The following is a 16,071-nucleotide window of genomic DNA, read 5'->3' as shown; positions in this document are numbered from 1 at the left end:
CTTCCCATCCCCTGCCGTAACGCTAATACTCTACATGCATTCTCAGAAAGTGTCTAATGGTGAGGGTGTCATAACACTCACGGAACCCTGCTTCAAGTCTAGGAGAACCATTGCCATCTAAATCGTGTCAAATGGCGTTCAGCAGTGGTTGCACCGATGGACACTGCTCTGGAATGTTTTGTTGAAGACAGGTAATGCTGGTAGCCGAAACGTTGAGCCAGTTCATGCCTTCTTCTCCCGGCCCCTTGCCAACTCAGTGGGACATGGCTGAATGCGGTTTTTCATGGATCAGTTGGACCTTCTTGGCAGTAGTTTCTTGAGGAAGGCTGCTGGGGAAGGTGGTTTTTCCTTCCGCCATGATCAGGTTCCCTAGTGGTACGAACGAAGACCATAACTCGTGTCACGTGACGTCATGAGCGGCAGGTAAAACGTGGCTCGGTTTTCACTTCATTTTTTTCAATTGCATCACCGTAATAATGTAAACCACGAGTACGCAGGCACTGCACGCACACCGCAACAGTCTCCCCGAACGTCGTGAGCAGCGGGAAAACAAAGCCGAAAAACTTGTCCCGCTGAAAGCTTTCAACTGATGGCCGATTCATTCGTCCCAGCGACGTCATCAGCAAGAAGCAAGACCCGCGTTATTACGAATACCTGCTTGGTTTTCAATGCTGTCATCAAATAGCTTGCGAATCTTTGTGATGTCATGTGAAGTAAAAGAAGTCCAATCTTCACATGTGTGCTAGTGACGTCATGAGGAGCACAACGCTCGTTGGGATTTTTACCCAGCCTGGCAACGACGTTTCGTCAGCTGATTAGACAGCACTCATTACAGATCTAAGCCGGCTCTCCGGAGGCGCTGTCGGCTGAAAGGTAAAGAGGACTGACCCTGGGCTCCCTCCTTAACAGAAGCTGGTGCGCGCCACTGACCGAGAGTAACCTGGAGGATCAAACCAGGAGTATGCTGCAACATCAGCTATGAGTTAGCCTCAGGCCACCCTTACTTTGTACCTGTCTGTATCAGCATTCTAGCACGTCATATTTTGGATCCCCGGTGCAGCATGGACCTTGATTTGAGGTGACCAATATGCGTGCATTATTTCTCTAAAGGCATTGATCCAGATGCTCAGTGGTGGCCAAATGAGATCTAATTTAGCCAAAACTAGTAATAGTGCATTCACTTTCACCAATGTATACTGCATTATGGTCATCTTGATGTTCTTCTAGCTTGCAATCCCAGCTTAATTAAACAGTATGCAGTGGCCATCAGGAACAAGTCAGCCTCCTACTCTGCACCACAACTTCACTCTGGCTGCTGTAAAATAAAGGATGCTGGATGTCCCAGGTCTCAGTGCTGCTTGATGGAAATGTGCAATATTCAGAGCTGTTGAAGCAAGCGGGAGATGTGATGAAACAAGCTCACTTATAACTACTGGTAGATTTTTAGGTTTAGGTGTACTTTGCTACCTAACACTAGAAAAAATTGTATACCATTTGTTGTGGTTAAGGCGGAATATATCATAAATAATCTCAAAACAGGTAGAATCATGCCCCTATCTTCAACTTTTAGTAAATATGATAGCGAGCCCCCGAGCACCGCACAGCCCTGCCCCGCCAGGACTCCCCAGCGCTGTTTCTGTTTGTGTAATTACATGTTGTGTAATTACACAACAATTGTGTAATTACACTGTGTTGGTGTTTGTAATTTCTGCTTATCAAGAGCCATAAAAAATGTAGGGGACCAAGGTCACACAATAATGCAATGAAAATCATTTATCACGTTTAGGTATGTTTATGAAACACACAGGCCAGAATGGTCCAGAACATATCCTAAACTAGCCTAACCTAACCTAACCTAACCTAACCTAACCTAACCTAATGTAATCTAACCTATCCTTACCTTATCTTACCTTCCTAACCTAACTTAAACGAATGTGACAATTGTATCCCTTTTTGTGCGATTGTATCCTCCTCGCCGAGGGCAATTGTGACAATTATATCCCTCTCTTACATGGTCTTTTTAGGTCACTTCCGGTTGACCTAGGGTCATGAACCCAATTAGTAAAATGTAGCCCCGGTCATTCTCTACCATGTACCCTAGACTCAACCCCTAACTCAAAACTTTTTCGGGGGACCTGTTCGCGCAAAGGCATTTTTTGGAAAAATCGTTTTTTAAGTTTTTTTCAACTTTCCATATATGCTAGAGTTTTGATTTTTTGACACGTTTAAGAACGTCCTAGGTTAGGCCTTATGTCAATTCGTAACCTTCGTAACCTAGACAGAAAAAAGTTTTTTTTTTAATGCCGAAATCGGCAAGCCTATACGACCCCATTTCCCCGTTGACCGCATATGAGCTGATGTTTTGAACACCTTCCGAGACGTTAGGTTATGTTAGTGTATAGAAATACTACTCAACAGATTTACTTGATTCAAAAAAAGAACGATGTCCCCGTCAAGACGCATCTTTCCTTTTTTGAAATTTTGAAATCGGTCATCATTTGGCCGAGATAACTCAAAAAACCAAACACATGTAACGCTATGGGAAAAAGTTTTTCCAAATTTCTCAACTTTTTATACATCTGATGCGAAAACATTCAACAGCAAAAGATAGCTCTTGTGCTCAGCAACACGTTGCAAAAAAACAAATCGAATATCGGTTGGTAACTTTGGCAAATATTTGGATTTTCATGGTTCCCGAATAAACTAATGTGACAATTTTTATCCTCGTTTAAGGGGGTCTTCTACAGCTAATAAAACATACTAAATCGTAACAGAAAAACCTCCCTCTTGGTGCACGCACTAGGGGGACACAGCTTTCATTTCCCACCCAAAAAAAAATTTTGAAAAATTTGACATTTTTTGAAAAAAGTTAGTTGTAGTTCAAAATTTTCCATTACCAGGTATAGAACATATGACGTCAAAACTTTCAAATTTAATTCTGCGTCGATTGCAATCAAAATCAAATTTATCTCATTTGGTTAGAGAGATATACGTGTTGCAATTTGATATAGACCAAAATTGGCCGATTTTCAAAATTATTGGATTTTGTTGTAACGCACGTCATTTTACGCGGAATGTTATGGCGCATCTGGTGATGTATCTTTTAACATGATAAAAATAAAAAGTTTTGAGTTATTTTGAAAAACTCGAAAAATTGCCAAAAATTTGAAATTTTTTTAGAATGTGCGGGAACTTTTAAAACATTGTTTCTAATGCATCGTAACACGCTGAGTTTGAATCTGCAATTAGATTGATATAACTTGATAACTTTTATTTTAAAACAACAAAAAAACCTAAAAAAACATATAATATCGATAATTTTTTTTGGATTTCATGAATTTCAAAAATTTGACCAATGCACTAGATGCAACTTGTGATCTAAATCAAATGGTCTCTTGACTATTTTTGTCCGACGCTTAGTTTTCTGAGAAAACACGTTTAAACTATTCGTAAAATGCAGCAAAATATAGGCAAGATTCCTTATCTGTTTTGACAACTTTATTTAGTGTTCAGGAAGCTAATACTTTGACAGAGGCTAGAATCAGTCATTCCCTTTCTAGCGCCGTTTCAGAACATCGTTTGGTTACGTGATCATGGAGATACAGCTCATTAAGTAAAGACCGTTTTAAACCCCATTCATCCCCAGTGTTAAACTCTCCTATTCAGTCTGATTCTGAATTGTTTGACATGTTACCCCTAAATAGCGATGAAAAAACTTTGCGAACATAAAAGTTTGCGAGCGTTAAAGATGCGCTAATTCATTGTCTACAAGATGATGTTTTCGGTATTAAGATATCTTGATTTCAAAGACACCATAACGATTATATGGAGGTAGTTTTTTATGGGGTAGTTTTCCCCATAGCGTTACGTTTGGACGACGACGGCGCAAAACAGGTGGTGTTTGACATGCTCTAACTTCAAAACCAACAAAGCCATAGACAAATCTTGGCACCGTGTAATAGCCCGTTTCTTGCTCTATCAGATCAGAAGAAATCAAAACAATAAAATGAAATTTTTTAAAAAAATATATGAAAAATTTTGGGTCAATATTTGACATATGTATGCAAAAATTAAAAGCCATCAGCCATGTTTTTCTGCACCACAATAGAAGTGAAATTGTCATGATGTAGACAGATTTTGCTGAGATGAAATTTACGTCCATGATATAGACTTAACTCAAAAAATATATTTTGACATATTTTGCACCAAATCTGGAAATTTTTTGGGAACATAAAAGATGCGCTAGTCAGTGTCTACAAGATGCCGTTCACACATTAAGATATCTTGGTTTCAAAGACAGCATCAACGATTGTGTCTAGGTAGTTTTCCCCATAGCGTTACGCGTGGCACTTAGAAAAAATCCGGTGAAAACAGGTGGTTTTTCCTGGTGCATGTCAAGAGTTTGACATGCTCTAACTTCAAAATCGATCAAGCCATGGACTAATCCTTGGTACCATGTAATAGCCTGTTCCTTACTCTATGATGTGAGAAGAAATCAAAACAAAAAAATAAAAATTTTAAGAAAAAATTTTTAGAAATTTTTTGGTCAAATTTTGACATATGTATACAAAAATTAAAAACAATTCAGGCATGTTTTTCTGCACACAATAGAACTGAAATATCATGATGTAGACAGAGTTTGCTCAGATATAACCCACCTCCAATGATATAGACTTAAACTCAAAAAACACATTTTTGACATATTTTGCACCAAATCTGGAAAATTTTTTGAGAACATAAAAGATGCGCTAGTTTATTGTCTACAAGACACCGTTCTCAGCGTTAAGATATCTTGGTTTTCAAAGACAGCATCAATGAATGTAACTAGGTAGTTTTCCCCATAGCGTTACGCGTGGCACTATAGAAATCCGGTGAAAACAGGCGTTTTTGGTGGTGCATGTCAAGAGTTTGAAGCGCTCTAACTTAAAAACCAAGCAAGCCATAGACTAATTCTTAGTACCATGTAATAGCCCGTTCATTTCTCTATAATGACAGAAGAAATTAAAACATTTCAGTGAAAAAATAAAAAAATATATATACAAATTTTTGGAACAATTTTTCACATATGTATGTCAAAATTCAAAAACATTCAGGTATGTTTTACTGCACACAATTGAACTCCAATTGACATGCTGTAGTTTGGTTCTGCTCAAATAAAACTCAACCTCAATGATATAGACTTAAACTCAAAAAATATATTTTTGACATATTTTGCACCAAATCTGGGAAAATTTTTGAGAACATAAAAGATGCGCTAGTTTGTTGTCAACAACATACTGTTCTCAGCGTTAAGATATGTTGATTTTTAAAGACAGCATCAACGATTGTAACGAGGTAGTTTTCCCCATAGCGTTACGCGTGGCACTTAGAAAAATTCCGGTCAAGATGACGGTAATAAATGGATGTGTTTGATGGCGTCTGGAACAACCATCGTCAAACCTACATCAACCAAATTTCTGCGGTGTCCTTACAGAACCCATATTAAGCGGTAATCAAAATTTCAAAACTTTTTTTCGAAACATGACATCACCACAGAAGTTTGAAATTTACACTTTACTACGTGATTTAACATGGGAAAAATTTACCAAATTTTATATGTCATATTTTTGTAAAATTTTTCTTCTCAGTAGATGGCCAGCGTCACAAGCTTTCTGCCAATACCATATTCATGCACATGACTAGCATGATAAGGTGTCCAGTAAAGATAAAAGACATGAAACCCTATACATATGAATATATAACCACTTTTGGAAGCGTACAATATTTAAAGAGAAACAAAAAAAGACCATAGACAGAAGCAACAATATCACATCCAATGTGGAAACGTAGTCTGGGCATGATACAAACAAGTTTGATGTAGGGCCGTTCAAAAAAAAAAAAAAAATTTAGACAATGAAAAAGTTTTTTGCTTATAAAAAAAAAACTAAATATAATTTTGGAACAAATCCAAAACCAAAAGAAGCAATGCGCTACGATGTATAAGCAAGCAAAAAAAATCCTAGGTTACGGCCTTATTTCCGGATCGGGACCAAATTGTACAATTTGTGCTTTTTTTCAAAACCATGTATATCGTTAAATTTTTGGGTTACATCAAATTTTTTGCACCGTTCGATCGATTTGTCTTTACAATGCGCATCTTTTACTAATACACTTGCATCACAAATTCCCTACCGAAAATTTTTTGTACCCCACTCGGTACAATTTGTGCAAACGAGGATATAATTGTCGCATTAGTTTATTGGAACTTGGAGGAATCGGGCGTTGAAGTTTCTTGAACACGAAAATCGGCCAACTTTGCCATCTAATAACTTCTACAATTTTTGGATTTTCGAAAAAATAAAAGAGGAAAAAATAGAGCCGTTAATTCTGATCAAAACGCACTCCTCCGATTTTCGATAGCCCCCCTAGTAAGGTCACAGCAGCCATACCGCAAGGCAAATCGGGATAAAAATGTCACATTCGTTTATTTCGAGGATACAAATGTCACATTAGTTTCTGAAAGGGATACAATCGTCACATTAGTTTATCCTAATCTAATCTAACCTAATGTAATGCAACCTAACCTTACCTTACCTAACCTAACCTAACCTAACCTAACCTAACCTAACCTAACCTAACCTAACCTAACCTAAACCTAACCTAAACCTAGTAACCTAACCTTAACCTTCCTTACCTTACCTTACCTAACCTAACCAACCTAACCTAACCTAACCTAACCTAACAACCTAACCTAACCTAACCCTAACCTAACCTAACCCAACCCAACCCAACCCAACCCAACCCAACTAACCTAACCTAACCTAACCTAACCTCCCCACCCTATATCCCCTTAAACCCAACATCCCATTGGCATCCGTTTCATGCCATATATAGGCACTGTATAGTGAGCTTTTATTTAGCCAGCATGTTCTCATTTTGCTTTACATTCCCCACTCAATCCCCCTGCAACCCATTGTCCGGTTGGCATCGAGGATCAAATTTCATGGATTCTTGTTACCTTGGCCCCATACAGTTTTATGGTTCTTGATGCTGCTTGAATGTTGTGACCGCCCGCAGTAATGGCGCCAGTGTCACGGCTGCTGTGTGCGTGTGTGTGGCGCTCGGGCTCGCCATCGTAATTATAAGAAAATTTGAGGTTAGAGCATGAATCTACCTGTTTTGTGATTATTTACAATATGTCCTGCCTTAACACGACAAATGGTGTTCAATGATTTTTTCCAACGTCAGGTAGGAAAGTACACCCTGGCTGATTTTTAAGCAGAAAAAGCTGCTCAAGACAACATAATTTCTCCCTAGTAAATAATATGCAACAAGGTGCTGCCAACTACTAGTCATGCAAAATTCTCTCTGGTATTACTTTGAACTGGTCAAGGGATGGCATGCATTGCTGGAAGTGGTTGGTGACCCAGATCTCATGTGCTTGTGTTTTAGCACTTTCTTGTTGTGTTCTCACATATTTATCAATGAGTAAGAAGCATAAGATGTATTCACATGATCAGTTATAGGGTTATTCCATCACAAGTCTTGATTATTTATTTATTTCATCACATTATTCTTACATTGCTCTATTACAAGTCTTACTCTTCTGTAATAACTAGCAGGTGAAGAAAACATGTCCAACTTCTTACATTATGTAGCACAAAACTGCTTTGTGGTTGAAGCTGGCCCAGCCTGCTCAACATTGTTTAAGGGCCGAGTGATGTCCAGTAAGTTTGAAGTTGTGCTTATGTAACCAGATCTGAGCATAGATAATATTCTTCCTCACTTTGAATACTGTGTGGTCTTTGGGGTGACAGGATGTTAATGGTAATGCTATGACATCATGTATTCCTGAATGTCCTTGAAATAGTTTTATGAATAGCATGCACATCTTCAGGATGTGCAGCCCAGAAGTTAAAGGGTTTTTACCTGTGAAGGAGGGCAGGGTTGTGAACTCACCAAATGACCATCAAAATGACCAGTTTATTTCAAAACCCATACAAGTGGGAAGCATGACCTGTAAAGCCAGCTCATTTTGGCTTGTTAAGTTGTTACATGTGTGTATTTGTTCAAGGGAGTGTTTCCCCAGTTCTATGGGGTTTTGAACCAAACAATCCATTCTGAAGGTCATTGGGTGGAGCTCATAGCCCACCCCTTCTTGAGACCTAAACCCCTCTAGTTTTTTAGTCATACACATGCGAAGATGGGGAGACATTTTTGGGTTGAGTACTTCAAGGTCACCTTGGCATTCATGACATCGTAATACTATTTATATCCTGTCATTCCATAAACCATGCAACAATTAAGGCCAAGAAAAATATTATGTTTGGGTCATGAACATGTGGCATTCATGAGCACAGTTTCCTGGCATAATGGCTATCAATAAGCTGATGTTGTGCAAGGTACGATGACATACTCGAGTAATGACATATCAGGCAGCATATTTGCTCAACATAGATATTGCATCATCTAGAGCAGTATTTTCTACTAAGTTTACAAATAGTTATATGTGAACTTGTTTCATCATATCTGGTGCTTATTTCAGTATCTCCAAATGTGAAACATTCCCTTTAAGCAAGGATATGAGTGTGTTACATCGGTCATTATGTGTGTAAGTTAGCCTGTGACAATCACGAATATGTGTGTTGCAGGTATGTCATGGTCTTAATTGCAGGATCCCTGTTGCATTACCATAGAACCGTCTTCTGAGGCTTGCAGATGTTCTAGCCCCCTATTTGATTGCCCTCAGTGATTACCCGATCCCCGATTGCAGGCCATGTCACACGCGGGTCTGAGCGTATATTAACTCGCGCTTGGCTTCCGCCGTGCCATCATAGACTGGTGCTCAGGCGTCACGCCTCTGGATTTAATGACGTCACGTTTTCCTCGGTAAAAGACCAGCCAGCTGCCGTCGCCTGGCGCCACCTGGACGCGTACTAACCTGCTTGTGGGGTCACGCCACCGTGCAAGATAAACCGCGATTTGGTGCCGAACGCTTCAAAATACCTCACGTTGGTTGCTTCGCTGTGGGGGGATCGCCGGGCCCGCATGACCCCGCGTCCGTCGGTGCAGCGGCGCGCCCTCCTGACCCGCTCGTCCCCGGTCAGCCGTCCGGCCGGCTTCTGGCGTAAGGGGCGCAGGGGTGCCGCGCTGCATGTGTAGTGGGGCGCGCCTCTCCGGCGGCTGGCTGACGTGAGGCGGCCGCTTTCCGCCGTGTCGGGCAGCTCGCGCAGATGGCTGGGGTCATACAGTTGCTCGATGCCACCTTGGTCGTTATGAGCCGCTCGGCGCTTGCGAGCTGCACCGCGCTTCCAAATGCGGGGACTTCCGCGCGGTCAGCGGGATGGCAGCATGCTGCGGGTCACGATATAGTGGGTAGGTGACCCGCCTTGAGCCGTGAGTGGTGTAACTCTTGCTGTCGGGTGCCCCCGAAAACTGGCCGCCGGGGTAATAGCGGCCGGTTTTGGGGGGCTCTGCCCGGGGCCGCCGTTTGTGAACGGCGGCTGGTGGAAACACGTGATGTGAAACTTTTGCTTGCTGGATGCCCTTCATTAGAAGGCGATGTGCCGTGGGGTAGTTGCGGATATTTGTGGTAGTATTCTGTGTAGCCGTGGTGACGCGTAGGGTAGCGGGCGGCACTAATTACTAACTACGCATCAAAACCATCCTATCAGGTGTAATTAATGTACTAGGTGAACACCATGCCACTTGGTTGTGGGTTTGTATGGCATGTTACCCACCGTGCGCAAATCTAAAATCAATCGTAGCTATCTCGTTATTTTTTGTGGATCCTTATCAAACAGATAACGCCCCATATTGGAACCGCCGGGTCCAGCCAGAGGTGCTAATTGCGCTGCTGATGGTTTTTATCAGGTGTCGGAAATTACGGCTCGTTGCTTTATATTAGGGACGTAGCGAGGAGGATGGGATAAGGGAATCATCCCCGTACCCCTGAGTCAAGAGGCATACATACTGAGTAGTTTCGTAGACACTGTCCAACTTGGCAAGAGTTTGAACGCAACGCAACATTTGGCTTTTTGAGAAAAATTATGGTTGCGTAACCAGGTAGCTGGTGTGCCATGTGATGGGCGATTATTTGTGCACTTTCGCCTAAGTCGTAAAGTACCTGTCCTCGTTCATTCCAGCCCAATCTTTGAATATGCCGATGTAAAAAATAAGCAACTTAACGCCGACGGTCAAAGCCACGCTGCCCGACTTCAGTGAGCGTTCTGATGAGAGGCACGGGACGCTTGCCTCGAGAAAATCTGAACATTTAGCGAACTTGGTCTTGCTTGAAAGACGTTGACACCAATGATCGACTGGATTTGTGATACGATAACCCAGCTCCCGTTGACGACACCCAAGCGCAGATGGGAAAGGTAGCTGAGGGGCAAATCTGCCGACTTGCCTTCGCGGCACGACCGCCAGGTTCGACTATTTGTGCAGTCATTTCGTCGTATTGCCTGTCGATGCCCGCATCGACCCCGGTCCCGAACACCGCCACTGGAGCCGATGGCCGCGGGCCGGGTGAGATCGGCTGGTGTTCGGTCGATTGGTGACGCCTCGGGAGTTGGCCGCTGGCGACAGCGATTTGTGACGCCTCGGGAGCAGGCCGCGGTTGACAGCGATTGGTGACGCCTCGGGAGCAGGCCGCGGGTGACAGCGATTGGTGACGCCTCGGGAGTTGGCCGCTGGCGACAGCGATTGGTGACGCCTCGGGAGCAGGCCGCGGGTGACAAGCGAATGATGGCACCTCGGGAGCAGGCCGCGGGTGACAGCGATTGATGACGCCTCGGGAGTTGGCCGCTGGCGACAGCGATTGGTGACGCCTCGGGAGCAGGCCGCTGGTGACAGCGCTTGGTGACGCCTCGGCAGCAGGCCGCGGGTGACAGCGAGCACTGACCTGCCTCATCAGCGGACCGTTGAGAGGACGCCGCCTCCGCTGACCAATCTCCGGTATCGGACGTCAGTGACAGCCGCTCGCCGCGCCCGCGCGATAGCTCAGATAGATCAGGGCTCGTCGGCGGTCCACTCGAGCGACGGCCCTCGCGGGAGCGGTTGCGGTGACCCCCGTGCCATGGTCAGGTCAGGTCGGGGATGGGTCATGCTGAATCGCTGGTACCGTCAAGTGGCCGCCCGGTAGGCCTGAGTGTGACCTGACTGGGGTTCTGCTCCGATTGCACCGTCCGCCACAGCTGACATGGTACGGTACTCTGGTGGGGTGCGTGACTGCTGCGTCCCTTCTTGGCTTGGGTGTTGACTGGGGCCGTTTGCCGCCCGTTGGCATGGACGCATGGCGCGGCGTCCGGGGCTGTGCTTCAGCCGGTGGGCTTCTGGCTCGGTGCCTGCTGGACGCGGTGTTGTCGGCTGGACCGGTGTGGGAACCCGGTACGGTGTAGCCTGCCAAAGGTCTATGAGTCGACGTTAGCGGTGTTGTGTAAATGGGAGCGGGCTTCGTCAAACGCTCGATCCATAGGCCTTTTGTTTTCCTTTAGTGACGTCAGAGTGCATGACGTCACTCAGTAAACTCATCAACTTGCCCTTACTGAGTTTAGACCTCTCCCCCGTTGTCCACCAATCCTTACATTCCCCGAGTTTTGTGGTTCTTCAGGCTTCACGGCTGGCAGCTTGCTCGGTGCGCCCTGGCTGCGACCCTGGAGTTCTGGCTGAACGCGTGACTCCGCCCTCTGGCCAGTCTCGTGTTCACATACCCAAGTCTCCGTCGCTGTTCGTGGGCTCGCATAGGCGCACGCCCCTCGTCATCACCTGGCGGAGGCTGTCGCGCTCCCCGACTGGTGCGGTCCCTTGGTGGCCGCTGACCCATGATTTGAGGTCAGAGGTCAGCTCCCGCGACGGCGGCGGTCCGCCCGCGGACCAGGCTGATCCGTGACCTGAGGTCAGAGATCAGCTCTCGCCACGGCGGCCGCCCGCCCGCAGACCTGGTGTGGTTCCTCGGTGGCCATTGACTTCTGATCTGTGGTCAGAGGGTGGCTCCCATGACAGCGGCGGCCCGCCCGCAGACCTGGCACGGCTCCTCGATGGCCGATGACCCGTGACCTGAGGTCAGATCAGCTCCCGTTACAGCGATGGCCTGCCCACAGACCTGGTACGGCGGCTCCGGCACCCAGATGAAGTCGCCTCCGCGGCTCGCTGAGAAAACGTACGTCGCGGAGAACGAGCGCACGTTCCAGTACGATGACCAGCTACCCCAGCCTGCCGATCCCGCCGCTAAAAGCAGACGCTGCAAAAGTGAGTGGGCGGTGCGCGGTCCCGCGTCGGCGCTGGTGGCAAGCGTTGCCCTTTACCTCTGGTACCCTCCACATCTGTTCCCTGCGATGCGTCTGGTGCTAGTGGTGTGGATGTAAGAATCAATATGGTAATGTGGCTGTCAGTTGCGGGTTTGGTGGCATATGCTGTGCCCCCTAAAAGAGGGCTCCAAGCACTGCATTGATCATGTTCCTACTTCCACGTTAGTGGCTTGTCGAGAGCTACGCCCTTGCGATCCCCTTGCAGTGACCCGGTTGTTGTTTCTAACAATGTTTCTGTGGGTAACAACCTTGGGCCAACAAAGCTCGTTCGCCCTATGGCCCAGCCAGCGGTGGATAAATGCAGCCATCCTGGACTGTTCAGTCGATGCAAAAGGCTCGGTTGAGTTCCATGCACCGTGGGTCCCGAGTCGGACGACGAAACCAGCTACGTTTCTCAAGCCCCAATCTTCACACGCAGAGTACGCATGCCGTCTCATGCACGACGTCTCTGTTGTCACCGTTCACTGTCGCTGTCTGCGTGTGCCACGAGCGGACCTCGAGCCGCGTGCTGCCAGGTACCTGGAGTCGGTGTACCCGGTGGCCAGCAGCCGCGAGTATGAGAACACGCGGCGCATCGTGGAGGAGTTCGAGCGCGGCGTCGGCCGCCGGCTCCACGATGGCCTGCTGGAGAGGAACAAACACACGCGCAACTGGGTGGGTGCGGCGCGTCAGGCATCCGTCGGTGCGTTGGTTGTGCACTGACCCTGTGGCCTTGTCTTCGCTGGGAGGCTGTGCCATGCTCTACTAGCAAGCGCGTGCATCGGTGTGCAATAAGGTTCACGAGGTGAGGAGCAAGTGACGCTGTGCCTTCTGTGGACTGAAACGTACCTGACAATTGGGTTTGGCTACTGTGTAACATTTTAGTAATGTGTCAGGGATTGACAGTTTGTTCATTTGAGTACGGTCGGCGCGCCACTCGTACACTCGAGTTTTCCCAGACCCGTACGTACAATGGGTTGGGTAGGGGCGGTAACCAGGCCACTGCGCGCACCGGCTGTAGTTTGTGACGAGCTTGCGCCTCTCGTATCCCAGTCGACGTGGCCCGTTGGGGTACAGTGCTGGGCGCAGCTGGTGACCTACCCGCTCGTGCGCGGCCACAGATGCTCCACTGGTGGAACGACTATGCGTACCTGTACCAACGCGAGCCCATCACGCCGTCGCTGGCGTTCGCTGGTCCGTTCACGCTGACCGACAGCCTGTGGCCGCCTGGGCCCGGCACACAGTGCAAGGTACGCCCGGCCGACACGTCGGGGGAGTGGTGCAGCCGGAGCGAATGCCTCTATGGGGGAGTGGTGAATTTGGGCGTGAGGCTGCTCGTTATGGGCTGACGATGGCACGGGAGGCGAGCATTTGGTGAGGGTGTGAATGGTAAGTGCAAGGTGTTTTATGTTCTTTACTAATAGCATCATAGTACTTGCCGTACTGATACATTGTCGGATGGCGTCGTTGTTCGCTTTCCATTGCACATGAAACGTTTCCAATCTTCCCCTAGTCATCGCCTTCCGATTTGCCACTTGTCGTCCATTCCTTTGCTTCGTCCAGTGTCGGCTCCCCTTCACCGGATGGCCGCACCGCCGCCGTGACTGACGACCGGCACCTCCTGCGCGCAGTACCTGGCCCACTACCTGTACGGTGTGGCGTCGTTCTGGTGTCTGCTGCGCCGGGAGCGCCTGGTGCCGCAGCGGACGCGCGACGGCGTGCCGCTGAGCATGCACCAGTGGCGCCGCCTGCTGAGCACCACCCGACTGCCCGGCCGGCACAAGGACACCGTGCGCGCCATGTTCCAGACCGGTCAGCGGCGGCGGCGGCGGCGGCGGCGGCGGGTCAGGGGCTGGGCCACAGCCGCGGGCAGGACCGCCAGGCCGATGAGTGTGGGCAGCGCGCCCGGGCCCGGCTGACCTGGCTGCCGGCGGTCTGACAGCCGCGTCGTGGGACGCTGAGCGGTCGGGGTGGAAGGGGCGGCGTGCGACGGGGGTCTCCCTGCCCAAGTGAACACACGCCGACAGTTGTGGATCATGTGACGCTTGTGGAGATGGAGGACGGCTTAGCCGGATGTGGCATGCGGTTCCGCTCGTGATACGACACCAGCTGTACTTTGGCGGTCACCAGACCTGCACTGTATGGCACGTGGAAGGCAAGGGGTGTTGCATGTCCACCCAGCCGATGCTGTGTGAAGCTTCGTTTCCTCTAAATCAACTCCGTAAAGTATCAGTCATGAAGGCCACTGCCGGGCTGATCCCATCTTCGCCGACGAAGTGGTGCAGTCCACAGCGGTTCTCGCGTGCCGCCCGGCGCCCGCGAGCTCGAGCGTTCAGTCCGCGACAGTCCCGCCTCTCGCCGCAGAGTCGGAGGGCTGCACGCCCACCCACTTCGTGATCCTGTGCAACGGCCATCTGTACTCGAGCGCGCTGCTGGAGCCGGATACGGAGCAGCCGCTGACGATCGAGGAGTACCAGCTGGTGCTGGAGCGGGTGTGGGAGCGGTGCAGGCACGTCGCCGGGCCCGGCCTGGCGTCGCTCACCGCAGATGAGCGGCCGCGCTGGGCAGAGGTGGGTCGGCCGGAGGCGGCGGTGGGCCAGTGAGGAAGGGGGGGGGGGGGGGGCGCTGTGTCCGGCTCTGAGTGGGGCCGGTGTCACTCGGTCTGGCTGAGAGAAAAGGACCGGGGGCTGGGTGTTGGGTCGGTCGGGCAGGAAAGGTCCGCGGACAAGGTAGCACCGGTGATATGGTGTGACAGTGTTCGATGATGCGCGTACCTCGCCTGATGAGTGCCATGTGACCATTGTTGTCGGTGCGCCCCAAAGCCCAAAATCATCATCATACCTCGCCTGGTCTGCTGTCACGCTGGCTGACGGTGAGCCAGGGTGGATACACCGGGATGGGCGGGTGGGTAGGCGGGCCCTGCCGGCTTGGCGCGTACCAGAGGGAGGCAGATCGGCACGTTATTGCTCGGCGCGACGCAAAGCTGCACCGCACAAGGTCCCGACGCGCCGCCGCCTCTCCAGAACCGGACGTACCTGCGCGAGCTGAGCGCAACGAACGCGGCCGCGCTGGAGGTGGTCGAGTCGGCCGTCTGCCACGCCGTGCTCGAGACGCAGCCAGGCGTCGACCGCGACAACTGCCTGCGTCTCAACCTGTGCGGCGACGGGCGCCAGCCGCTGGGCCGACAAGAGCATGACGGCTGTGGCCTACACGGACGGCTACGGCGGTAACTACTGCGACGTGAGTGGGGCGCTGGCGCGGCGCGAATGCTGGCAGGCTGGCGGCGGCGGTAGCGGCGGCTGGTGGCATGCAGTAGCTTTTTGTGCGTCCAATGTAGGATGGTTGAGCCGCGAAGTGAGGCCGGTCTGCTGCGGCTCGTCCCAGCTGCAAACCATATGCAAGTCAAGGGCTCACTTACCACCAGTTTCCTGCGCTAGATAACAGATAACAGCCTTCATAGAGCAGCTTGCGGATAACAGCATCTGTATCGCCGACGCTTGCGGCGTTCGAGGATGAAATACTGGCACTATTAACTGATTGGTGTGTTTGGCTAGGGAGACTCGTGCCTAAGTACTTAGTGCCTGGCGTTTCCGATGTCTGACCTTGCCTCCGTTCTCCGCTGCCGCTGGAATCGCTCACCAGGCCTGACAGCCGCCGGCCGCTCCAGCCGGTGTGACTCACGCCCTCCTGACAGCCGCCGGCTGCTCCAGCCGGTGCGGCACACGCCCTCCTGACAGCCTCCGGCTGCTCCAGCCGGTGCGGCACACGCCCTCCTGACAGCCGCCGGCTGCTCCAGCCGGTGCGG

The 16,071-nt window shown here is 49.2% G+C and overlaps 1 protein-coding gene across 1 annotated transcript; it reads left to right on the top strand.

Annotated features, from left to right (window-relative positions):
- Window positions 1-12,314: 12,314 nt before the first annotated feature.
- On the top strand, window positions 12,315-14,817 carry LOC119109372 (peroxisomal carnitine O-octanoyltransferase-like). Its single transcript, XM_037232985.1, has 6 exons — window positions 12,315-12,340; window positions 12,803-12,941; window positions 13,388-13,516; window positions 13,898-13,994; window positions 14,631-14,775; window positions 14,814-14,817. Exons 1-6 carry the CDS (start codon window positions 12,315-12,317, stop codon window positions 14,815-14,817), a joined length of 540 nt encoding a protein of 179 aa, XP_037088880.1.
- The last annotated feature ends 1,254 nt before the right edge of the window (window positions 14,818-16,071 follow it).

Source organism: Pollicipes pollicipes, unplaced genomic scaffold (genome assembly GCF_011947565.3).
Source record: "Pollicipes pollicipes isolate AB1234 unplaced genomic scaffold, Ppol_2.1 Scaffold_7231;HRSCAF=8579_pilon_pilon_pilon, whole genome shotgun sequence".
Lineage (NCBI taxonomy): Eukaryota > Metazoa > Arthropoda > Thecostraca > Pollicipedomorpha > Pollicipedidae > Pollicipes > Pollicipes pollicipes.
This window is presented reverse-complemented; position numbering and strand designations above follow the sequence as displayed.